Genomic DNA, 25893 nt, shown 5'->3' on the forward strand with positions numbered 1-25893 from the left:
GCCAGCCAGCCCCCGTCTGTCCCCGCCCCTTATGCAAAGAAGCCCCCTCCGGGGCGGGGCTTGTCACTAAGGCCCCTCCCACCCAGACCTTGCAGAACAGAAAGTGATTCCTGCAGATTCCTGCAATTGCAAAAGTGCCTCCGCGGCCCCCCAAGCTGGTGCGATGGGAGATTCCCTAGCCCGGCCCCAGATGGGATGGGCGGGGGCAGAAGCCAAGGGGTGGGGGGGTTTGGGCTACCAAGATCATATGACCCGGCGGGAAGTTGCACTTCCTGAATCTCGCAGCCCTTGTCTTCTCCCAACGCGCGCTGCAAAGTGGCCGTGCGGCGCCCTCGGTGGCCGCCTCTGCCCAGGTGGGGCGCCAGCCCTGCTCTCCCCACACCCCGCGATGGGGCGCTGCGGCAGCCCTCCTGGGCCCTTGCTGGCCCTCCTCGCGACCTGGCTGCTGCTGGCCACCACCACGGCGGCCGCAGGAGGGAGCAGGGGCAACATCGTCCTGATCCTGACGGATGACCAGGACGTAGAGCTCGGAGGGATGGTAAGCGACTCAGGCCGGGGCAGAATGGGAGACTTTATATAGCGCTTGGAAGGAGAGGTTTTCAAAGCGGGGTGTCCAGCAAAAGCCCGGGGAAAGATGGTTCTCTGCCCCCGGTAAAGGTGAAGTGTGCCGTCAAGTCGATTTCGGCGCCTGGTGCCCACAGAGCCCTGTGGTTGTCTTTGGCAGAATACAGGAAGGGTTTACCATTGCCTCCTCCCACGCAGTCTGAGATGCAGCATCTTCCTATATCTCTGCTGCCCGATATAGTACCAGCGGGGATTCAAACCGGCAACCTTCTGCTTGTTAGTCAAGCATTTCCTGGCTGTGCCACTTAAAGCGACTCTCTGCCCCCGAGGGGCTCCCAATCTAAAAGAAAATTGAGGAAGACACCAGCAAGGGCTGTGGGGAGGAACGCTGTACCGGGCTGAAGAGAGGGTCAGCTGCTGTCCCCCTCTAAATATAAGGGAGCCCCCACTGGGAGAAAAGGTGCCTCTTGGTCCAGTGTATGTTGGGGCTGCCAAGCTGATGGTAGGGACTGGTCTTATTTAAATATGTATCAGCCCTTCCTCCAAGAAGCTCCAAGGAAGAGGCCTGCTTCTTCTTTTTCCTCATTCTTTCCTCCCAATAGCCCTTCGAGGTAGGTTAGGCAGGAAGAGAGAGGGCCGCGGAAGTTTGGCCCTCCAGGGTTATACTTGTAGAATAAATAAATTGTGGGTGTAGAAAAAAAAGGCCCCGATCCATGTGCTGAGATGTGGGTGCCCAGTGAGCTGCCAAAGCACCCCAGCCCACCTGCCTAGCAGCCCTCTGCATGCAACTGGTGGAGGTTGGGAAACAGTCACAGGACTTTGGCAGCATGATTCAATCCCCTGCTGACTAGGAAAAGGAGGGGGAGAGGTATAGCACGTCGAGGAGAGCTGGTCTTGTGGTAGCAAACATGACTGGCCCCCTTGGCTAAGCAGGGTCTGCCCTGGTTTTCATTTGAATGGGAAACTACCTGTGAGCACTGTAAGACATGCCCCTTAGGGGATGGGGTTGTAGCTCAGTGGAAGAATATCTGCTTTGCATGCAGAAGATCTCCTTGGCAGCAACTCCAAGCTAGGGCTGAGAGAGACTCCTGCCTGCAACCTTGGAGAAGCTGCTGCCAGTCTGGGTAGACAACACTCAGCTAGTTGGAGCAGGGATTTGACTCAGTAGAAGGCAGCTTAGGAACATAGGAAACTGCCATATACTGAGTCAGACCCTTGGTCTATCTAGCTCAGTATTGTCTTCACAGACTGGCAGCGGCTTCTCCAAGGTTGCAGGCAAGAATCTCTCTCAGCCCTATCTTGGAGATGCTGCCAGGGAGAGAACTTGGAACCTAGATGCTCTTCCCAGAGCAGCTTCAACCCCTGAGGGGAATATCTTATGCTGCTCACACATCAAGTCTCCCATTCAGATGCAACCAGGGCAGACCCTGCTTAGCTAAGGGGACAAGTCATGCTTGCTACCACAAGACCAGCTCACCTCTCCTGTGTCTTATGAGAGCAACTGGCCCTATTCAGCTGCAACATATTCCTGTTGCTGGTGTCTACCTTGTATGCATTTTTTTAAAGATTGTGGGGACAGGGAACCACCTTCTTCTGTTTAAACCACTTTGAGAACCATTTCATTGCCCCCTGCTAACTGGGCAAAGAGGCACCTTTTAACGTGGTGATTCTCTTTATTTAGCAGGGGGAGAGTAACTGGCCCTATCCACCCCCAGCACAATACCCCTCCAGTGACTGTTGCTGGTGTCTATCTTATGTTTCTTTTTAGAATGTGAGCCCTTTGGGGACAGGGAGCCATCTTATTTGTTATTTCTCTTTGTAAACCACCCTGAGCCATTTTTGGAAGGGCGGTATAGAAATTGAATTATTATTATTATTATTATTATTATTATTATTATTACTACAAAGTGGTATATAAATAATAGTAGTGAGCAGACCTTACACAGAGATCTCACACCTAGACAATTAATTCACTGTGGGTTTGTGGTGTTTGCTTGGACCTCATCATGGGCTGGAGGAGGAAACCATAGGAAGTTGGTCATGTGGCAAGGCTTGACCTCTTTAAAATTTTCCGGCTCAGGCTTGCTTCTTTGAGCAATGGCTGCAGGCATCCACAAACTTAGGCTTAGCTCACCAGCCAGCTGTTATCTGTGGCTGACAGCAATCCCCCCCAACACACACACACACACACACACACACACACACACACACACCCCAGATCCTTTTCTGGCACATAGGCAGAGGGCTTAGGGGAGAAGAAGGTCTTCTGTCATTTGCACAGGGAGATGGCGAGAACCAGGGGGAACTCCTCTCTGGCTCCTTGGGAAGGATCCCTGCTGTTTCTGACCTTCTCAAAAATAGCAGTGGAGAGGAGACCTCGGGGAGGAGACCTGTGTGGTGCTGGGTGCCCTGCCTGCCCCAGGGTTTGGGGCACTCACCACTGGCGAGCTGGCAGGTGGGTTTGTAGATGCCTGGCTGTGTGTGTGTGTTTCCTTGAAAAGTAGGCCCTATTGACATCAATGGGGTTTGCTCCTAGGCAAGCCTTACAACCTTCTCCTTCTCATGTTTACTCAGGAGCAAGACTCATTGTTATTTACTCAGGAGTTGGGGCTGGCACATAGCAGCCTGGCGTGAGATTAGAGCCCTCTCGAGGCATTATGTTGTGCGAGGGGGAGGTGTCTGCACACACTTGTGCGTGTGTTTGTGCGAATACTTGTACCTGCGATCTCTGTTCCTTCTAACAGGGATTGCCAGACAAACACAAGCCTGGGTACAGACTGCACAGATGCATGGTACAGATAGGAAGTGTAGTGTTGTCTCTGTGTTTGACATAATGTATGAATAACTGTACATTTGTACGAGTGTTGAACATTAGCAGGGGGAGAGTAACTGGCCCTCTCCACCCCCAGCACAGTACCTCCAATGACTGTTGCTGGTGTCTATCTTGTGTTTCTTTTTAGATTGTGAGCCCTTTGGGGACAGGGATCCATCTTATTTATTTGTTATTTCTCTGTGTAAACTGCCCTGAGCCATTTTTGGAAGGGCGGTATAGAAATCGAATAAATAATAATAATAATAATAATAATAATAATAATAATAATAATAATTATTATTATTATTAGTAGTAGTAGTAGTAGTAGTAATAAATAGGGCTTAGACAAAATGTGAATAGTCCCCACAGAAACATTTCAGTTATTTCATGTTTTACATTTATGCCTGGTAGCATTTCAAAGTTTTAATTTTGTTTTGCTTATGGCTGTAAATAAAATGATTCTGATTCCCATAGAAACCTAGGAAGCCGCCTTCTACCGAGACAGACTCTTGGTCCATCTAGCTCAGGATTGTCTACACTGACTGGCAGCAGCTTCTCCAAGGTTGCAGGCAGGAGTGTCTCCCAGCTCTGCCTGGAGATGCTGCCAGGGATTGAACCTGGGACCTTTTTGCAGATGCTCTACCACTGAGTTACAGCCCCATCTCCTAAGGGGAATATCTTACAGCACTCACATGTAGTAATGAGTGTTTTCTCTAACAGGGATTTCCCAGTTGTTGTGGACTACAACTCACATAATCCTCAAAGCAGAAGCCATTGCAGCTGGAGATTTTGGGACTTGTAGTCAACAATATCTGGGAATCCCTGTTAGAGGGAATATCGGTAGTAACCCATCCAAATGGAAACCAAGGCAGACCCTGCTTAGCAAAGGGGGCAATTCATGGCCGCTACTGCCAGACTGACTTAACCCACATGACAGGAGTGTCTGCAGAAGCTGTCACGATGGGCACACTATTGCTACTTTTGCTTTCTAATCGTGCAGTCTGGTAAAGTATCATCCGAACCTTTACTTCCAGGGAAGAGGTCCTAAATAAGCGCATGCACACACCCACCCCACCCCTTTCTCTGAAAGAGATAGTTGACCAGGCACACCCAGCAGCACATCTGCCCTCTGAAAGTGGCCCAACTTTCAGTTCTTTTATCTGGAATGGGGAAGTGCAGTTGTATCTGTGGGGCAGGGTGCATGATATTACACCAGATCATGGGGATAGGCAGGCAGCCAAGCATGCCCCGGATGTGTGTGCATTAGCCACTTGGCTGGTTTTATTTGACTGTTTGTGTACTGGCCAATCCAGCCAACTCAGGGCAGATCACAACTAAAATTAACAATTAAAACTTGATTTTTTAAAAACATAAAACACTTGGAAAACCATATAAAATCTGTTGAAGGCCAAGCTAAAAGAATGGATCTTTGCAGCTAGTAAAGTATGGCTCGTAGTGGATATTATGACTACTACTAGTAGTAGTCTTTACGGCTCTCCTAAACGCTTCTAAAGTTGACATCCATGGGGAGCGTGTTCCAGAAGGCAGGAGTGGCTGCTGAGAAGGCCCGACTCCATTGCCACCATAGATGGACCCCTCCTGATATGAATACGACAAATATTTTATATACCGCTTTTCAACCAAAGTTCCCAAAGTGGCTTACATACAGAAGTTAATTAATTAAATGGCTGCCTGTCCCCAAAGGGCTCACCGTCTTTAAAAAAAACCATAAGAAAGACACCAGCAACAGCCCCTGGAGGAATGATGATGATGATAATAATAATAATAATGATAATAATAATAATTAATAATTCAATTTCTATACCGCCCTTCCAAAAATGGCTCAGGGCAGTTTACAAAGAGATGCTGTGCTGGGGATGGAGAGGGCCAGTTGCTCTCCCCCTGCTAAATAAAAATAATCACCATGTTAAAAAGGGGCCTCTTTCCTCAGTTAGCAGGGGTGATCTTAATGAGCGGTGGGGATCCTGCAGAAGATCTTTGGTGGCAACGTGAATAAGACGGACTAAAAAACACACTTGTAAACTGGAAGATAATAGGTGTGTTCGTACAACCAGCAGCAGGGTAGGGGAGCTGGGCACGCTCTTGATTTTTGGCCGAGTGCTTGCAAACATTACAGTAGGGGGCAGAGAGAGTAATAGCGTGTGAGGTGCCAGCTGGGTAGAAACATAGGAAGCTGCCATATACTGAGTCAGACCCTTGGTCCATCTAGCTCAGGACCGTCTACACAGACTGGCAGCGGCTACTTTAAGGTTACAGGCAGGAGTCTCTCTCAGCCCTGACTTGGAGATGCTGCCAGGGAGGGAACTGGAAACCTTCTTCATGCAAGCAGGTAGATGCTCTTCCCTGAGCAGCCCCATCCCCTAAGAGGAATATCTTACAGTGCTCACAGGTAGGAAAATTGTGCCCTACCCAGATTCTGCCTCCAGCTTTTTATTGAGGGTAGGAGGAACAGCTGTCCTACCCAGCTGCCGCCTTGCACACGATCACTCTCTCCGCCTCCTACCTTGATGTTTGCAAGCACACGGGAAACCGAAAATAGGTTTTGAAGATTGGAAATCAAAATGTGAAACAGAGTTATGTGAAAGTGATGCAAAACTAATTACTAGAATGTATAATCTGTTTATTGGCTAGAATGGTTCTTGCGCAGAAATGGAGATCTGCGGAAATCCCAGCAAGAGAAAAATGGTTGATGAAGGCATATGAATATGCAGAAATGGCAAAACCTATTGTATTAGTAAGAGATGGCTATATAGAAAGTTTTCTAGAAGATTGGAAACCCTTTCTGTGGCACACGAAAAACAATGTGAATTTGGATTTATCAACGGGACTTGAAATGTAAAAATAGCAGTTGGGGAATTTGTTTTAGTAATGAAACTAAAGGATTATTTTGGTGATGAAATAAGGACTAGGATATAATAACTAGATATACAAATATGAAGAAAATATTTATATGAGAGCAAACATGGATGTTACAGTATAACTATGTTGAAAGATGAACTGGAAGTCACATTGGCATACAGAAAACTAATAAAAATATAAATAAACATGAAAAACCAAGCGCACAGCCAGCTCTTCTACCCAGGCTGGGTCGTCCTCCTCCCCTGCCCTCAGTCATGTGAAGAAGCCTATTCTGTTCATGCTGTCGTCTAGACCAGTTGTCTTCAACCACCTTTAAAGGCCCACCTTTAGCCTTTTGGGGTGTTTTTCCACCCCCAAACCCACCCAACTTTTTGTATGTTCCCTGTTGGGTTGTGAGCTGCCCAGAGAACAATTTTTTTATGTGGCAGTTGACAAAGTTTATTATTACTAACCTTGCAACATGCATGTTTCTCAGAATATGGGGAACATATTCCCAGACTATGGGAAACACCTATATCGGGCAGCAGCAATATAGGAAGGTGCTGAAAGGCATCATCTACTGCGCGGGAGATGGCAATGGAAAACCCCTCCTGTATTCTACCAAGAAAACCACAAGGCTCTGTGGTCACAAGGAGTCGACACCAACTCAAGGGCACATCTTTACCTTGACCTTATCTTTCTGCTCTCTCTCCCTCGCTGCAATGACTTTTGCTTGGGGATTATGGGCGTTGTAGTCAACAACATCTGGAAATCCCTGTTAGAGGGAACACTGGTCCCAATGGACTTGGGCACCATTTCAATTTTCAGTTGAGGGCACAGAAGTTTCTTTGTGTGGGAAGATAAAATTCACAGCAAGGCCTTTTTTTTTAACAAAAAAAATATCGGAAGTTGTTTGACAGCAAGGTACATGCATAACATAAGCATTTGTGAGTCGTTGGGTCAGCAGAAGTAAGTTTTTGCAGGCATCTTTTCAAGGTAGGTATCCCGACATGACTGTCTGTTTTAACTTTCAGATTCCCATGAAAAAGACAAAAACGCTCATTGGTCAGTCAGGTGCCTCCTTCACCAACGCCGTGAGTATCTCTGCCATGTCCCTAAAGTTTGGTCTGTGCAATCGAAATTTGGGGTACAGTGGAAATCCATCACTCCCTGGGCTAATCCTTCTCCTTGCACCTTTGATGCCAGGCAGAATCTGTTGCAGAATAAAGAGCTGGCTCGGGTTGACATCCGGTGCTGGAATTATTGAAGTGATGGGAAAGGGCTGCCGTTTACTGAGTCAGATTGCTGGCCCACCTAGCTCAGTATTGTCTACACTGATTGGCAGTAGCTCTTCAAGGTTTCAGGCAGGAGCCTCTCCCAGCCCTAACCTGGAGATGCTGACAGGGATTGAACCTGGGACCTTCTGTATGCAAAGCAGATGCTCTGCCACTGAGCATATGCTCAGCCCCTTCCTTTTCCTGACAGGAAAAGGTTAGGAACATAGGAAGCTGTCATATACTGAGTCAGACCCTTGGTCTATCTAGCTCAGCATTGTCTACACAGACTGGCAGCGGCTTCTCCAAGGTTGCAAGCAGGAGTCTCTCTCAGCCCTATATTGGAGATGCCAGGAAGGGAACTTGGAACCTAGATGCTCTTCCCAGAGCAGTTCCATCCCCTAAGGGGAAGATCTTACAGTGCTCACACTTCTACTCTCCATTCATATGCAAGGGTAGACCCTGCTTAGCTAAGGGGACATGTCATGCTTGCTACCACAAGACCACCTCTCCTCTCTCAAATAACAGTTATTCCCTCGCCAAACATTTTAGATGAGATATTTAGGAACATAGGAAGCTGCCATATACTGAGTCAGACCACTGGTTTATCTAGCTCAGTACTGTCTTCACAAACTGGCAGTGGCTTCTCCAAGGCTGCAGGCAGGAATCTCTCTCAGCCCTATCTGGGAGATGCCAGAGAGGGAACTTGGAACCTAGATGCTCTTCCCAGAGTGGCTCCATCCCCTGAGGGGAATATCTTCCAGTGCTCACACTTCTAGTCTCCCATTCATATGCAGCCAGGGCGGACTCTGCTTAGCTAAGGGGACAAGTCATGCTTGCTACCACAAGACCACCTCTCCTCTCTGAATGAAAGGTTCCCGTTCATCTGCACCTAAAAAAGGAGGGGATATTTAATAGAATCCTAATAGAATGTATCAGATAGACTCTTCCAGCATGTATTTCGGGCAGGAGGCTTTAAAAACTCCCAGGAAGGGCAGCGGAGAGGTGGTGATCTGGAGGCGATGGACAGAAATGGATAGTGTCGGATGAAGTGCTTGCCTTCAGTTCACAGTGGCCCCACTGTGCTGCCCAAGCCGAAGCAGCATCCTGACCGGCTGCTACCCTCACAACCACCTGGTGAGGAACAACTCCTTGGAGGGCAACTGCAGCAGTTTCCTCTGGCAGAAGTCCCAGGAGCCCTTCACCTTCCCCGTGTACCTCCAGAAACAAGGCTACCAGACCTTCTATGCTGGCAAGTATCTCAACCAGGTAAGGCGATGGTCCTCCGCAGGCAGTTCTGTCTGAATTGCACACGATCTAGCCTGAGGCTCTTCGGCTCTTGTCGGACTACAGCTCCCATCATCTCCTCACAAGGCGGGGGGTGATGGGAGGTGTAGTCCCAACAAAAGCTGGATTGCTTCGAGATGGCCCCCTAGTCCAGGAGACGGTCCCATAAACTTTGGGCATCAGTAGCATCTCAGAGGACGAGTGCTCATCGTTATTTTTGGCAACATCTCCCCCCCCCTCGCCCCCCCCCCGAGATGGAAAATAGATAAAACAAAATAGGTTTTGTTGTAAACTGCACCGAGCCAATTTTGGAGCGGTGGTTTAGAAATCAAATAAATAAATAGTATTTCTCTATGTCATCACCTTTTTCACCCCTACCCCTAAACAATGAGGGTGAGATTGCAGTCATCTTCCTAGATGCACAGAGGAAAGGGTCAGGTTAGTGTAACAGAGAACAAATGTACTCTCCATGGAGTAATCTTTGGAGGGCATTCCTTCCCATTTTCATTTTCATTCCTCTGACAACATCGATGCAATTTTATAATAGCTTTTGTGTTTTTAAAACGTTTCAAGGCAAATGTGGCTGCTGCAGGCTTGAAGGCCAGGACAATCAAAGACCACACTGCAAGCTAAATGTACTGCAGTGCAATCACCGATTTTCCATCTCTAGGGGCATAAAGTAAGGTAAAGTTGTGCCGTCGAGTCGGTGTCGATTTGTGGCAGCTACAGAGCCCTGTACTGTGGTTGTCTTTGGTAGAATACAGGAGGGGTTGACCATTGCCTCCTCCCGTGCAGTATGAGATGATGCCTTTCACCATCTTCCTATATCGCTGCTGCCTGAGATAGGTGTTTCTCATAGTCTGGGAAACATACCAGCAGGAATTTGAACCGGCAACCTCTTGCTCCCTAGGCAAGTTACTTCCCGCTGCGCCATTAGGTGGCTGCCTAGGGGTGTAGACCTTGTCAAAAATCACATGAGCTTCCGTATCCCTAGATGGTACCCACCACCCCAGTGGGCTCAGGAACTAACCCTTGTTATATATAGAACCCTGACTTAGCTATAGATGAGTAATGTATTTCCCTCATCCTCTTACTCTTAAAATCCCATTTCTGTCTGTTGCATCTGACTGGGAATTCCTCTTTCCCTTTACAGTACGGAGATCCCAGCGCAGGAGGCGTTGAGCATGTCCCCATGGGCTGGAACCAATGGCTGGGTCTGGTGAGTGGATTTCATTCTTCCTAGTGCCAGTGGACAGGGTGATCCAGTATGCAGGATGGCTTGAATGGAGCGCTCGCTTCAGATGGGATTCCTAAGACACGATCACCTTGTGCTGGGTGTGATCAGCACACCGTTCAGGCTTCTTGGACGTGAAAAATGGCCACATGTAGATTTGGTGGTGGGCAGATCTCCGTGTAGGGAGCTGCCGTGTACTGTCAGACTGTTGCTCTGTCTGTGCCACTGTGGGGCAGCAGGTCTCCAGGGTTTGGGGCAGGGGTCTTTCCGCGCCCTGAGCCACCTAATGGCGCAGTGGGGAAGTGACTTGCCTAGCAGTCATGAGGTTACCGGTTCGAATGCCCACCCGTATGTTTCCCAGACTATGGAAAACACTCGTATCGGGCAGCAGCGATTTAGGAAGTTGCTGAAAGGCATCATCTCATACTGCACGGGAGGAGGCAATGGTCAACCCCTCCTGTATTCTACCAAAGACAACCACAGGGCTCTGTGGGCGCCAGGAGTCGACACCGACCCGACGGCACAGCTTTACCTTTTTACCTTTCCCAGCCCTACTTCGAGATGTTTGTAAGGATTAATAAGCAACGTGAATCACCCTTTGCTAAGCAGAGTCTGCCCTGGTTTGCCTTTGAATGGGAGGCTACATGTGTGAGCACTGTAAGATACTCCCCTTAGGGGATGGGGCTGCTCTGGGAAGAGCACCTGCATGCTTGCCTGTTTACATCTTATTTATTCATTATTACTCTATGTAAAACGTTTTGGGAACTTTTGTTGAAAAGTAGTATATAAATATTTGTTGTAGTAGTAGAAGGTTCCGGGTTGCCTCCCTGGCATCTCCAGATGGGGCTGAGAAAGACTCCTGCCTGCAACCTTGGAAAAGCCACTGCAGTACTGAGCTTGATGGACCAATGGTCTGACTCAAAATAAGGCAGCTTCCTATGTTCCTTTCTTCTGACAGGTGGGGAATTCCAAGTATTATAACTATACCCTTTCAGCCAATGGACGTGAAGAGAAACATGGCGCCATCTACGAAGAAGACTATCTCACCGACCTCCTCGTGAGTCCCTCCTGTGGGTTAGGACATCAGAACAGCCCTGCTGGGTCAGGCTCAGGGCCTATCTAGTCCAATATATTTGTTCACACCGTGAAAAAAATAGATAGATAGATTTTATTTATTTATTTAACATATTTGTATACTACCCACTATCAAGAGTCTCTAGGTGGGTTGCATGTATATTCTTCGTCGTCTTTGCTGTGAACCACACCGCCCATTGAGATCATCAGGAGAGGTTCATCTGCAGTTGTCACCGACTCCTCTGGTGGTGGCTACTCGGCTACGGGCCTTCTCCATTGCTGCCCCGAAGCTTTGGAATATGCTCCCTGCTGAAATAAGAGCCTCCCCATCTCTCTCAGCTTTTTAAAAGTCTTTAAAGACACATCTGTTCACCCAGGCTTCTAATTAGATGCTTTTTTAATTGTTTGATTTTTTAATAGTCTTAACTTTTTAAAAAATTTTAAATCGCTGTAATGTTTTAACCTTTTAAATTATTTTGTTGTAAACTGCCCAGAGACTTGGGTTTTGGGCGGTATACGAGTATGTTAGTTAAATACATAAATAATTGTAAAGCCCACCGAGAAACCCCCAGGCAAGAGGTGAGGGCATGCCCCCTCTCTTTCTGTTGCTCCCCTGCAACTGGTATGGGGAGGCATCTTGCCTCTGAGGCTGGAGGTGGCCCATAGCCACCAGACCCATAGCCACTGATAGACCTCCATGCATTGTCCAGGCCCCTTCTAAGAACCTCCTCCTCCCTCCAAGTCCTTGCTCTCTCTGCCCTCTCCCATCCGCCACCATCTCTTCCAGACGAACCGGAGCCTCGAATTCCTGGAGAAGCAATCTCGCCGTCCGTTCCTCATGGTGCTGGCCCCGCCCGCCGCCCACTCCCCATGGACCGCAGCCCCCCACTACAAGTCAGCCTACAACAACGTCAAAGCACCCCGAAATGGGAGCTTCAATACCTTTGGGAAGGTGAGTGCCCAAGCATCTCAACTGACCAGTCGCCTAAGAAAGCGGAGCTGTCCGGTGGGATTTCCCCGGTTCGAATTCCGGCGATCGTTGCTCGTCCTAAGGAGCCAGGGGGCGCCAAAGGAGGTGCAGCTGTTTCTGATTCCCGGCCGCTCGTGTGGTGGCCCCTCTCTCCCGAGAGCCAAGCTGCCTGCAGGCTGGCCATTCTTCAGGTAGAGCTGCATGGCTGACCTGATGAATGGGTGACCACATGTGGGTACTCTGAGATATTTTCCTTTAGGGGTGGGCAAACTTGGCCCTCCAGCTGTTGAACTAATACTCCCATCATCCCCCGCCGCAATGTGGCGGGGGATGATAGGAGCTGTAGTTCAGCAACAACTGGAGTTGCCCAGCCATGCCTGAAGAAGGGATGGAGCTGTAGCTCAGTGGAAGATGGTCTGCTCTGCCTCCCGAAGGTCCCAGCGTCCAGTGCCTGGTTAACTGCGCAGCTCTACCTGACAGATGGCCAGACTGCAGGCAGGGTGGGAGAGAGCAGAGCATCTCAAGCTGCCTCCTCCGATGCCCCCCTGGCAGGTTAAGGCAAGCTGCTACCCAAATTTACATTAGTTTATCAAGGCTTTGTTTCCTTCCAAGTGTGCCGTTAATTCACACTCTCAAGCCTCATTCAGACACCCGTCAAGTCTGGTGGCGCTGACAGTGCGGAAAGGGGAGAAGAGATCCCGCTCGGGGGCTGGTTGTGTGAAGAGGGATTGTGATGGCCTGGATGGCCCAAGGCTGCCCATCATGGAAGCACCGGCCATCGTGGTTCCTTGAGGAAGGGAAGGAGGGGATGTGGGAGTGAAAGGCTGTCTGTGCTGGAACAGCCGGCCCTGTTTTGGCCTTGTGTCTCAGGACACGTCGTGGGTCCTGCACAGTTGCTGGACCCAAGTGTCTGGCTGGGGCCACCACCAAGATGCTCTTCCACTTTCAGGACAAGCATTGGCTGGTGAGGCAAGCCAAGACGCCCATGCTGAACACATCCATTGACTTCCTGGACGGTGTCTACAGAGCCCGGTAAGGACGCCTTCAGAACACTGCGGGGGGGGGGGGGTCCCCTTTGCTAAGCAGGGTTCACCTTGGTTTGCATTTGGATGGGTGACTACATGTGAGCACTGTTTGCTGTAAGATATTCCCCTCAGGAGATGGGGGCCATAGCTCAGTAGTAGAGCATCTGCTTTGCATGTAGAAGGTCCCTAGGTTCAATTCCTGGTAGCATCTCCAAGTAGGGCTGGGAGACGCTCCTGCTTGAAACTTTGGAGCGCTGCTACCAGTCAGTGTAGACCAGGGATTCTCAACCTGTGGGTCCCCAGATGTAATTGGACTTCAACTCCCATAATTCCCAACCAAAGGCCACTGGGGCTGGGGATTATGGGAGTTGAAGTCCAATAACATCTGGGGACCCACATGTTGAGCTAGATGGACCAAAGGTCTGACTCAGTAGGGAGCAGCTTCCTACATAGAAGTTGAGGGAGGGGTGTGTGCTTAGAGCGTCATCTCATCGGTATATAAATAAAATAACTATGCGTGCAAGCAGTGTTCCCTCTAACAGGGATTCTCAGATGTTGTTGACTACAGCTCCCAGAATCCCCCGCTGCAATGGCTTTTGCTCGTGGATTCTGGGAGTTGTAGTCAACAGAATCTGGGAATCCCTCTTGGAGGGAACACTGCATAAAAGTGTTCAACATAATGTCTGAAGAGGTCTGATATAAACTGGGGACGCTAGTAAATGCCACACTGGCAGTGCGGCGTTGGGGCATAGAGGGAACCTGAAGGGGGGCTAAGTCTGCTTCTGAGCCATGTATGCTCAGTCTTCTTCGATGGCGTCCCTCTTCTGCTTTCCAGGTGGCAGACACTGCTGTCTGTGGACGACATGGTGGAGAAGGTGTTGGGCCGCCTAAACTCCCTCAGCCTGCTGAGCAACACTTATGTGTTCTATACCTCAGATAATGGGTACCACACAGGTGAGCTGAGACATGTCAAGAGAGCCTCTGTGGAGAGAGGCCTTCGGGGGAGTAGAAGAGCATCTCTCACTGGGGAATGGGTGGGAAGGGTGAGGATTGTTCAGGCCTACAGCATCCAGAAGGTCCCAGGTCCTCTCCCTGGCAGGGTCTCCGGGTAGGGCAGGGAAAGACCCGTGCCTGAAACCTTGGGGAGCTGCTGCCAGTCAGTGTAGACAGCTCTGAGCTAGATGGACCCACAATCCGACTCGGTATGAAGCAGCTTCATGTGATGTTCCTGTAATATTCCCCCCCCCCCCGACTCCCCTCTGCAGGTCAGTTTTCTCTGCCCATTGACAAGCGGCAGCTTTATGAGTTTGACATCCGGGTGCCGCTGCTTGTGCGAGGCCCAGGCATCAAACCGAATCAGACCCGTCAGGTTGGTGCATCTCTTCCTCCTCTCCCCTCCCCTGGCTGAATGTCTTGGTTGGAGAAGCTGCAGCTCGGTTGTAGCCTGGACACCTGCTTTATACGCCGAAGGTTCTGGGTTTGATTCCTGGTGTCTCCGAGGTTCTCATTGGGACTGAGTAAGACGGTTTTGGAGAGTTGCTCTCTGCTGCAAATCCAGGCACCAGTGGGGAAGACCCTGGCCTGAGCTTCTGCTAGTCACTGGGGGGGGGGAATTTGACTAATTTAGGGTGCTCAGCCTTGAGTCCCCGGATGTTGGACTGAACGGCCAAAGGCCGTTGGTGTTGATAGGCATTGTAGTCCAGCAACATCCAGGGACCAGTGTTCCCTCTTACAGGGATTCCCAGATGTTGTTGACTACAACTCCCAGAATCCCCAGCTGCAATGGCTTTTACTTGGGGGGTTCTGGGAGCTGTAGTCAACAACATCTGGGAATCCCTGTTTGAGGGAACACTGCCAGGGACCCATGTCTGAGAACCCCTGAGCGAGATGGACCTATGGTCTGGCAGGGGAGGACAGCTGGTCTTATGGTTGCAAGCATTAATTGTCCCCTACTAAGTAGGGTCTGCCTTTGTTTGCATTTGAATGGTGAGGACATGTGAGGGCTATAAGATATTCCCCATAAGGGATGGTGCCATTGCTCAGTGGAGAAGCATCTTGCCTGCATGTAGAAGGTTCCAGGTTCACTCCCTGGTCTCTCCAGGTACGGCCAGAAGAGACTCCTGCCTGAAACCTTGAAGAGCCTCTGCCAGTCAGTGTAGATTAGGGCTGCTCAACTTTGGTCCTCCTGCAGATGTTGGCCTACAATTCCCATAATCCCTGGCTATAGCCATGTGGCTGGGAATTATGGGAGTCGGAGTTCAAAAACAGCTGGGGGGCCTAAGTTGAGCAGGCCTGGTGTAGACAATCTTAAGCTAGATGGACCAAGGGTCTGACTTGACAGAAGGGAGCTTCCTTATGTTCAAATCCTGGGATATAATAATAATAATAATAATAATAATTCGATTTCTATACCGCCCTTCGAAAAATGGCTCAGGGCGGTTTACACAGAGAAACAACAAACAAATAAGATGGCTCCCTGTCCCCAAAGGGCTCACATTCTAAAAAGAAACATAAGACACACATCAGCAACAGTCACTGGAAGTACTGTGCTGGGGGTGGATAGGGCCAGTTACTCTCCCCCTGCTAAATAAAGAGAATCACCACGGTAAAAGGTGCCTCTTTCCCCAGTTAGCAGGGATATAATGCTTGACTATGAACCAGTGGTCTGTCTAAGATATGCTCCTATGATTCACACACTCTTGTGTGAGAGTAAAAGTATCTTCTAGATCTCTGACTGCTTCAGCTGTGCTCCATATGCAGAAAGGTTTCTTCAGACACAGCCTTAATCTCTCTGGTGATTTAAGATGCACCAACTCTATAGTGTATTCCCCAGCTAAGGCTTTTTTTGATGATAAATTGCCAGTGGTGGGGATGCAGAGAACGTTTCTAGCTTGAAACGTTCCCAATTGAAATGGGCCATTCCGAGTGTTTCGAGCTCGGAATGGAACACCCTTTATATGAAGGGCCCGTTTCGAGCTCGGAACAGAACAACCCCGTTCAGAGTTGGAAGGTTTCAAGTGTTCCGAGCACCATTTGGGCATGTTTTCCCCTTGCGGACTGGTTTTGGCACTGGCTTCCAACTGGATTGCGGCCTCCTTGCTTCTTGTTTGGCATGTTATCGTACAAATCGACAGTTCAGAACACCCCAGACTTTCTGGGCACGAGCGATTGTTCCAACGGAATGTTCCAGGAGTTTGCGTTCCATTCTGAGCTCAGAACAGAATGCAAATGTATAAAAATAAATCCCATTCTGTGCACATCCCTATTAAGTGGAGACGTAGTGAAATGTACTCCTGCATATAGAAAACTGTCATTCAGGGAGGAAGCGGGGTTAATAGCTTTGACACACTAGCTTTCCACCAGCAGGGAATGTTAGGCCAGGGTGGGAGTCGTTAGTCTCGTTTTGCACTGAACTTTTGCGTCGAATCTTACGATTCATGATTGCGTTGAATCTTATTATGACTGCTCTGTAATTCCTCCTTGTGTTCTCTCTGCCTCAGGAACCTGTCCTCAGTATTGATCTTGGACCCACTTTCCTGGACATTGCAGGAGTCAATGTGTCTCAGACCCCCATGGATGGCCAGTCTTTCTTGCCCCTGCTGGTAATAACTTGCTCAGAATATGATAGAACAGCGCCTGGCGGTGAAACGAAGAGGGAAGCTGTTATCGACGGAACAATAGCGGTCAGACTTTAGGGCAACCCTGTCCTCAACAGGACAGAACAGGGAGGAGAGCTGGTCTTGTGGTAGTGCGCATGGATTGTCCCCTTTGCTAAGCAGGGTTTGTCCTGGTTTGTATTTGGATGGGTGACTACGTGTGTGAGTGCTGTAAGATATTCCTCTTTGGGGGTGGGGCCATAGCTCAGGGGTAGAGCATCTGCTTTGCATGCAGAAGGTCCCAGGTTAAATGCTGGCACCTCTAAGTAGGGCTGAGATGAGAGAGACTCCTGCCTGTAACCTTGAAGAGCTGCTTCCAGTCAGTGTAGACCACCCCAAGCTAGATGGACAAGAGTCTGACTCAGTAAAAGGCAGCTTCCAATGTAACAGATTTATGTTGAGGAACCCCTGCCCAGAACTCTGCCATGGAGGTTCTGTGCATTGCAAAGGATTCTGGGGTGTTTTCGGGGTGTGGGGCGGTGGCAGCAGCCAGACTTCTTGGGCATCCTACATGAACTGAATATACACTCTAAAATACACTAAATGTTCTCCTGTCATTGCATGTTAATTTCAAGGTATGCATTTATGCTTCATGTTTTCAGCCAGGAGAGACTCCCAAAAGCCAGCGTGGTGTAGTGGTTAGAGTGCTGGACTAGGACCGGGGAGACCCGAGTTCAAATCCCCATTCAGCCATGAGACTAGCTGGGTGACTCTGGGCCAGTCACTTCTCTCTCAGCCTAACCTACCTCACAGGGTTGTTGTGAGGAGAAACCGAAGTATGTAGTACACCGCTCTGGGCTTCTTGGAGGAAGAGCGGGAGATGGGAGATAGATAGATAGATTCATTCATTCATTCATTCATTCAACAAAAAAGAGAGAGAGACTAATGTGAAGTGTTTCTGGGAAACTTCCTTGGCAGTCCTAGGCAGTTCCTTGTTCCTTGGCAGTCATGAATGTAGCTCAGGTTCCGTCCTGGATCCATGGTTGGGATCTCTTGTTCTGGAGAGTTCCCAACCTTGGATCCCCAGATGTTGTTGGACTACAGCTCCCATCATCCCCTGCCACAATGGATGAGGACTCAAAAGTGGCCACAGTGGCTCAAGGGAATAGTTCCTTGGAGTAATGCCAGCTCCCTTAAAAAAAAATAAATTATCGCTAGCTCAGTGTTTATAGGTGTGTGGTCTGGGCCAGAAGACCTATTTGGGGCTTAGTCTGAGATAATTTGCTATGGTTTAACGCAAGGGTTCTCAAAGTGGAGCCTCCAGATGTTGCTGGACTACAATGCCCATCATTCCATGTTGTAGTCCACCAACATCTAGGGGCTCCTCTTGGGAGAGCCCTTGGGTTAAACTAGGACATCGTTTTTGGAGGCCGTGGTGGAGAGGCGAGGGAGCATCCCAGCGAAGGCTGCTCCCTCAAACATGGGTCTCCTCCTGTAGACATCTCCTCTTTGGAGATTTGGAGAGCTTGTCCCCTTAGCTAAGCAGGGTCCACCCTGGCTGCATATGAAAGGGAGACTAGAAGTGTGAGCACTGTCAGAGATTCCCCTCAGGGGATAGAGCCACTCTGGGAAGAACATCTAGGTACCAAGTTCCCTCCCTGGCAGCATCTCCAAGATAGGGCTGAGAGAGACTCCTGCCTGCAACCTTGGAGAAGCTGCTGCCAGTCTGTGAAGACAATAGTGAGCTAGATGGACCAAGGGTCTGACTCAGTATATGGCAGCTTCCTATGTTCCTTTCCAGGTGAACAAGGCACACAGTAGCAACTGGCGGGCAGATTTCCTGGTGCAGTATACAGGAGAGGGCTCTACCAGCAAAGACCCCCACTGCCCATCTTTGGGACCAGGAGTATCAGTGAGTACTTATGCCCGGCTGTCTCGGATGCCGCTGGGCACGGGGCTGGGTCTTCTCTTACACCCGGGTTTGCTGAACTGCAGTTAGCATTGTCCCCAGCCACGATGCGGTGTGTGCGTGTGTGTGTGTTTGGCGGGGAGAGAGAAAAATACAAATATGACAGATGTTCATATACCATTTCCCAACAAAGTTCCCAAACCAGTTGACGTAGAGAAATAACAATGGATCCCTGTCTCCAAAGGAGTCACAATCTGAAACAAGAAACATAAGATAGACACCGGCAACAGCCACTGGAAGGATGCTGTGCTGGGGAGGGAGGAGGTCAGTTGCTCTCCCTCTGCTAAATAAAAAGAATCACCGCTTTAAAAATGTGCCTCTTTGCTCTGTTAGCAGGAGAACATGCATGCATGCATGTGCACAAGCACATAAGATCAGCCCTGCTGGATCAGGCCCAAGACCTGTCTAGTCCAGCATCCGTTTCCCACAGTGGCCCACCAGATGCCTCTAAGAAGCTTATGGGCAGGAGATGAGGGCATGCCTTCTCTCCTCCTGCTGTTGCTCCCCTGTAACTGGTACTCAGAGGCAGCCTGCCTCTGAGGCTGGAGGTGGCCTTTAGCCGCCAGACTAGTAGCCATTGATAGACTTGTCCTCCTTGAATTTGCCTAAGCTCCTTTTAAAGCCCTCCAAGCTAGTGTCCATCACGACATCCCATGGCAGAGAATTCTGTCAATTAACTATGCACTATGTGCAAAAGTCCTTCCTTTAGTTGCTTCTAAAATTTCCTGGCCATCAGTTTCATGGGATGGTCACATGTATTTCTACACCATCTCCCTTTTGGACATCATTTAGCTTTCCTTCTGAGCAGAGGCTGCCTCAAGCGGCAGAAAAACATAACCCCTGCTAACTAGGCAAAGAGGCACCTTTTTAACATGTTGATTCTCTTTATTTAGCCAGGGGAGAGTAACTGGCCCTACCCACCCCCAGCACAGCATCCCTCCAGGGACTGTTGCTGGTGTCTAGCTTATGTTCCTTTTTCGATTGTAAGCCCTTTGGGAACAGGGAGCCATTGTCTGTTTGTTTGTCTGTCTGTTTGTTATTTCTCTATGTAAACTGCTTTGGAAACTTTTGTTGAAAAGTGGTATATAAATATTTGTTGTTGTTGCATAACCCCAGACGTAGAGCCCACAACTTCCAGTGGGGTCGCCATGAGTCTGTGGCAGCCAAAGCAAGAAAGTCTCTGTCCTGGGGCATCTTAAATGCTGATCAAATGGCTTGTAGCACAAGCTTTTTTGAATCGGAGCATCTGATGAAGCAGACTCTGCAAGGTGCAATAAACAGTTTTAAGATGCTTTGCAAATCTTTTATTTTTATTTTATTTAAGCACCAACGGTTCTGGCCTCTCCGTTCCTGTCTGTTACTCGTCTCAGGGCTCATGGACCTGGTATTTGCCTATGCAAAGGGGGTCTGCTCCCTGCCCTTCCCATAATTTCCATATATGCCCTCGGCTTTCCACAGAGCTGAGGGAAACTCTGCTCTTGGCCTCTTTGGGGCCAGCATCCTGCACCATAAGGACATAAGAATGGCCCTGCTGGATCAGGCCCAATGAAGCCTATCTAGTCCAGCATCCTGTTTCCCACAGTGGCCCGCCAGATGCCTCTGGGGAGGGGAGGGCATGCCCTCTCTCCTGCTGTTGCTCCTCTGCAACTGGTGTGTGTGTAGATATAGATTTAGGGGTGTGTGTGTGTGTGTGTGTGTGTGTGTGTGTATGTATGTGTGTATACACATGCACGCACGCACACACACACGTATACATGTATACACACAGCCCAAAATTTATTGACATCCTGACTTCCTTAGACTCGAGGCGGTTTACATAAATTAAAACAACAACAACCCACACACACAAAACTAAAAGCCTGGCAAAATAGATATGTTTTCAGAAGCTTCTTAAAGGACAGAAGGGAGGGGGCATTACAAATCTCAGGAGGCAGGGTGTTCCATAAGGAGGGGGCTGCAACAGAGAGGGCCCTCCCATGGGCCCGGGCCCCACACACCTCCCCTGGGCCTGGAACTCTGAGAAGGCCCAGCTGAGACGACCTCCCAGGGCGGGTCGAAGTGGGACGGGAGAGGCGGTCCTGAAGGTACTCGGGTGCCGAACCCTGAATTGTTTTATCGGTGATAACCGGCACATAATTGAACAAGGTGAGGAGAAATGTCCCTTGGCCCCTAAGTGGGGGGGCCCACTGCCAGGGTGGCAGCTGGCTCTTTGCTCTTCCCATTGCACCTCCCGGGGGTGGGGGCTGGCAGCCCATCTTCACTTTCTCTCCCGGGGCCCACTCTGGCCTTCCTACGCCCCTGTTTGCAGTCCTACTGAGTCCTTCCAGCAACAAGCCCTGCTGGATCCTTCCAGCATCCTGCCCGAAGCAGTGGCCAGTCCGGTGCATCTGGGAACCCACAAGCTGGGGGGCGGGGGAAGAGGGCAGGTGCCCCCTCCTGTTGGCATTCCCTAGCACCTGGTGTTTGGGGGTATGCTACTGCAATCCAGTAGCCGCTGATGGGTCTGCCCTCCCCAAATCTATCTCGTCCCCTTTTAAAACCTTCTAGCTTGGTGGCATCGGATTCTGCAGTTGAGCTGCACATTGTAGAAAGAAGGGCTTCCCTCGGCCTGTCCTGAATCTCCCACCAGCATTTAGTTTTAGCCGCGGACCCTGGCTTCCGACATCATGAGAGAGGGAGAAAAACTTCTCTCTCTCTGCACTTCTCCCACACTGTACATAGTTTTATACACTGCTTTCATGCAGAGGCGCTCTTAGCCCTGGACTTCGGGGCCGAACTCCAGGGCCTCCCCCCCCCGGGGGGGGCCCAAATCCTCTCGTCTGTCCTGGGTGGTGTGGTTTGTGCCCTCAAGAACCTACATGTTAAAAAATGATGCTGAACTTGTTTATCATATTTTTATACCACCTGTTATGTGCATCTCTAAGCAGTGTACACATTTTAATAGTAAAAAACACAGATTAAAATACCTAAACCACAATAAAAACAAATTATTAAAATTAATTAATCCTAATTAAAAGCTATTAATTCTAATTAACTTGCAGCGGTGGTGGTGGTGGGGCCCTCTGGCTCCAAAGGCCTTTAGGTCCAGGCTTCAAAATTACCTTGGTGCACCTCTGCTTTCATGTCCTTCACCCTTACTTGCATTGCTGCTTAACTAATTAAAGCTGCGCCGTCGAGTCGGTGTCGACTCCTGGCGCCCACAGAGCCCTGTGGTTGTCTTTGGTAGAATACAGGAGAGGTTTACCATTGTCTCTTCCCACGCAGTATGAGATGATACCACTCAGCATCTTCCTATATCGCTGCTGCCCGATATAGGTGTTTCCCATTCGAACAGACAATTTCTTCCTCGCTGTGCCATTAAGTGGCCATGCTAATTAATACAAATTGTCTCCCACCCCTGGATTTCACATGCCTAAGGCAGGTTAGGGTTACCCCAGGAGTTTTCAGTCTGTGGTCCCCAGATGTTGTTGGGTTAGAACTCTCATCTTCCCCCAGCCCCAATGACCAAAGGGCATGATGGGAGTTGTAGTCCCCACAACATCTGGGGACCCAGGTTTGAGAACTCCCGGGGTTACACACTTTGCCCATAACAGTGCTGTGAAAAGGCAGGAGATGAGGGAATCTGCCCTCCCATCCTACTCATTAATCCAGACCATTTTCGGTGGGTTTGGCAGGGGTTAGGTAGGTAGGGGTGTGTGTGTGTGTGTGTGTGTGTGTGTGTGTGTGTTTCATTTATTGATATATTTCTGTGTATCACTTTATCGTATGTAAATTCATGGGGCAATAAATATCAAAGCAATAAAACAGACAGTCATGCCAATAAGATAAAAATGCAAGCATAAAATATAAGAAAACAGCCTAATAAAACAACGTAAACCACCCTGAGCCATTTTTGGAAGGGCGGTATATAAATAAAATAACACGGATGCCTTCAAAACCTCATTAAACCGCACAGATGTTGGGATTGTATTAAAAATCTCTCCCCTTTCCCACCTCCGGCAGCAATGCTTCCCCGACTGCGTGTGTGAGGATGCCTTCAATAACACCTACGCCTGCGTGAGGATGCTGAGCCCTCTCGACCTGCAGTACTGCGAGTTTGCTGATGCGGAGGTAAAATACGCCACTTCCTGGCCCCGTCCCTTCTAGTGGCAGCTTTTCATGAACTACAGGTCTGTCCCACAGTTTATGCACGGGCAGCGGCAATGCTTTGGAAAGGTGCCCTTGGAACGGCAGAGCGTCTGGCCCGCCTGGAAGTTGTGGTTGGCTTTTAGGCTGTGCAACCTCCCGAGGGAGGCAGCGTGACTTGGAACCTTGATGCCGTGGGAGAGGAAGCACGAGCGAGTTGTGCTCCTGCTTCTTGGTGCCGAAGTGCCTCTGTGTTTCCACTGCACAGGGACAGCCCAAGGTGCAGTGGCTCCTGGAAGCTGCCTTATACCAAGTCAGACCATTGGTCCATTTAGCTCGGTATTGTCCACACTGACTGGCAGCATCTCTCCCAGGTTTCAGGCAGGAGTCGACCCAGGCCTACCTGGAGAAGCTGCCAGGGAGTGGACCTGGGACCTTCAGCATGTAAAGCAGACGCTCTTCCACTGAACTATTTTATTTTATTTTTTAAATATATTATTTTATTTAAATCCTGTTATTCCTCCAAGGAGCCCAGAGCGGTGTACTACATACTTAGGTTTCTCCTCACAACAACCCTGTAAAGTAGGTTAGGCTGAGAGAGAAGTGACTGGCCCAGAGTCACCCAGCTAGTATCATGGCTGAATGGGGATTTGAACTCGGTCCTAGTCCAGCACTCTACAACTACAGCCTCATCCCCTAAGGCAGGGATTCTCAACGTTGGGCCCCCAGATGTTATTGGACTTCAGCTCCCATAATCCCCAGCCCCGGTGGCCTTTGGTTGGGAATTATGGGAGCTGAAGTCCAGTAACATCTGGGGGCCCAACGTCGAGAATCCCTGCCCTAAGGGATGAGCATTCACATGCAGTCTCCCATCCAGGTACAAATCGGGCAGACCCTGCTTAGCAAAGGGGACAATTCATTCTCACAGACCAGTCTTCCTCCCCAAATGCTGCCTTTTCTCATCCCCCTGGTGGGAGCCAGTCCCCAATCAGAAGTGACCCTAGCAAGGTTTGGCAGTGGCATGGAGTGGGGAGGAGGCGAGGGTGTTCACAGCCTCTTCTTTTCTCTCCGTGCTTCTTCTTGCAAACTTTGCACAGTGTGAGGAGAAGGGCAAGGCTCAGATCAGTCCCAAAGAGCTGCTTTGAACGCAGCTCCCACAACACGGGCATAAATAACATCGGTTGGTTGGCACGTGGTAGAGGTGTTTTTCATGTCATCACCGTTCCATCTGCAGAATTTGTGAATTCTTTTGTTCATGTTGTCCACAATAATTACAAATAATGTCCGCATTTCCAGAGTCCCCTTAAGTCAGAAGTGTTAATCTGTGGTGTGTGTGTGTGTGTGTGTGTGTGTGTGTGTGTGTGTGTGTGTGTGTGGACTATAGATGGGAGGAGAACAGTGTTCCCTCTAACAGGGATTCCCAGATGTTGTTGACTACAACTCCCATAATCCCCAATCAAAAGCCATTGCTGCTGGGGTTTCTGGGAATTGTAGACAACAACTTCTGTGAATCCCCGTTAGAGGGAACAATGGAGGAGATCTAGTCTTGGGCTATTCAGCATGAATTGTCCCCTTTGCGAAGCAGGGTTCATCCTGCTTTGCATTTGAATGGGAGACCCCATGTGTGAGACCCCACGCGTAAGATATTCCCCTTAGGGGATGGGGCCACTCTGGGAAGAGCATCTGTCTGCTTGCATGCAGAAAGTTCCAACTTCCCTCCCCGGCGTCTCCAAGATAGGGCTGGGAGAGACTCCTGCCTGCAGCCTTGGAGAAGCTGCTACCAGTCTGTGCTAGATAGACCAATGGTCTGCAGCTTCCTACGTTCCATCTTTTAAGCGGAGAAAGAGTCCATCCAGGTAAATCCTGGACTTAATGCCAGTGCTTCAAAATGATATGTCTTATGGCCCATGCTCACATAACATAGTAGCAGGGTCATCTTGCCATCCTGCTGATGCCATAATAATAATCAGCTGTGGAAGCAACGGCCTCACCTCGCCTTTGCAGGCCTTGGCCTGGCCACACCTGTCTTATAACAATTCGGACATGCCCAGTATGTGTCTACAGAGGGCAGTCTCTTGACCTTTCAGAAGATCTTCCTTTCAGTGTGGAAGGTCTTCTGTCTTGCATCCCCATCCCTGGAGATGAAGTCGTCGAGGATTTAGTCTCCTGTTCTTGGAAAGTTCTTGACTCCTATCCCTCTTCCCCTCTCTTCCACACCCACCCCACTTCTTTTGCAGACTTTTCTGGAAGTCTATAATCTGACTTCAGACCCCCACCAGCTCCTCAACTTGCACAAGATGGTGGACCCTTCGCTGCTGGAGCAGATGAATCGGAGGCTGATGAAGCTGCAAGCTTGCTCTGGGGCCAGCTGCCGCTCCTAAGGATTCCTGCCGCTGCCCTTGCTCCGGGACTGTGTCAAGGGACCCGGGAGTTCCTCGTGGGCCCCCCTCTCAATTTCTATTGGCCTCGCCGCTTCCTTTCCCCACTGCTGATCCAGCAGTTTACCTGTTCTAGGAACAGCAAATTATTTGCTGGAGGGTCACAGTGATAGGAGGAGACTGGATGGGCAAGCCAAAACTCTGTCCCCGGAAAAATGATTTGATGGCCAGCCCCATTGCCACCTTGTTTTGCTCACCCACACCCTCCTTTTGCCTCCTGGAGTTGGCAATTATTAGGCCAGATTTCACCACTTGGGGCCAGGCTGGTCCCAGAAGCTGAGAATTGCTGATGTCCTCCATAGCCAGGTAGGGATGGCCCTGACTTACCTGGGAGGTGATATTGGATTCCCCCCCCCATGTCTGCCTACAATCCTCAGGCTCCTGTTCCATGCCACAATATTTGCCCCCAACTCTTCCTTTTTCTCCCCGTGAGATCTGGAGATTCTGTTTGTCCTTCCAAAGCTCTCCACTTAGAAGTGTTGATTCACTCTGCCTTTAGCCTGCTGTGACTTTGGAAGGTGCTGCCTAATTCCAGCACCTGTGGTTCTGTGCCTTAGTACTGTGAAAAACAATGGAATAAAGGGCTTTGTTTTTAGGACAGATTCTCTTGCCTTCATATTTGCTGTGCTAACTTCTGTTCTCTGCCCCAGTAGACAGACACCTGGC

The 25893-nt window shown here is 49.5% G+C and overlaps 1 protein-coding gene across 1 annotated transcript; it reads left to right on the plus strand.

Annotated features, from left to right (window-relative positions):
- The first annotated feature begins 99 nt into the window (after nt 1-99).
- LOC128333502 (N-acetylglucosamine-6-sulfatase-like) lies at nt 100-25825 on the plus strand. Its single transcript, XM_053268982.1, has 13 exons — nt 100-538; nt 7270-7329; nt 8575-8778; nt 9950-10015; nt 10989-11087; nt 11892-12056; nt 13024-13106; nt 13935-14053; nt 14365-14468; nt 16600-16701; nt 18497-18607; nt 22667-22774; nt 25027-25825. The coding sequence occupies exons 1-13, from the start codon at nt 164-166 to the stop codon at nt 25168-25170; spliced, it is 1740 nt and encodes a 579-aa protein (XP_053124957.1). The 5' UTR covers nt 100-163; the 3' UTR covers nt 25171-25825.
- The last annotated feature ends 68 nt before the right edge of the window (nt 25826-25893 follow it).

This window comes from Hemicordylus capensis, chromosome 8 (genome assembly GCF_027244095.1).
Source record: "Hemicordylus capensis ecotype Gifberg chromosome 8, rHemCap1.1.pri, whole genome shotgun sequence".
Classification (NCBI taxonomy): Eukaryota; Metazoa; Chordata; class Lepidosauria; order Squamata; family Cordylidae; genus Hemicordylus; species Hemicordylus capensis.

Excerpts from the sequence above, each read along its gene's own strand:
- LOC128333502 (XM_053268982.1), top strand. The coding sequence starts at position 164 with ATGGGAGATTCCCTAGCCCGGCCCCAGATGGGATGGGCGGGGGCAGAA. Across the intron at positions 14,054-14,364 it reads AGATAATGGGTACCACACAG|GTCAGTTTTCTCTGCCCATT; the intron begins GTGAGCTGAGAC and ends TCCCCTCTGCAG. Across the intron at positions 16,702-18,496 it reads AGTCTTTCTTGCCCCTGCTG|GTGAACAAGGCACACAGTAG; the intron begins GTAATAACTTGC and ends GTTCCTTTCCAG.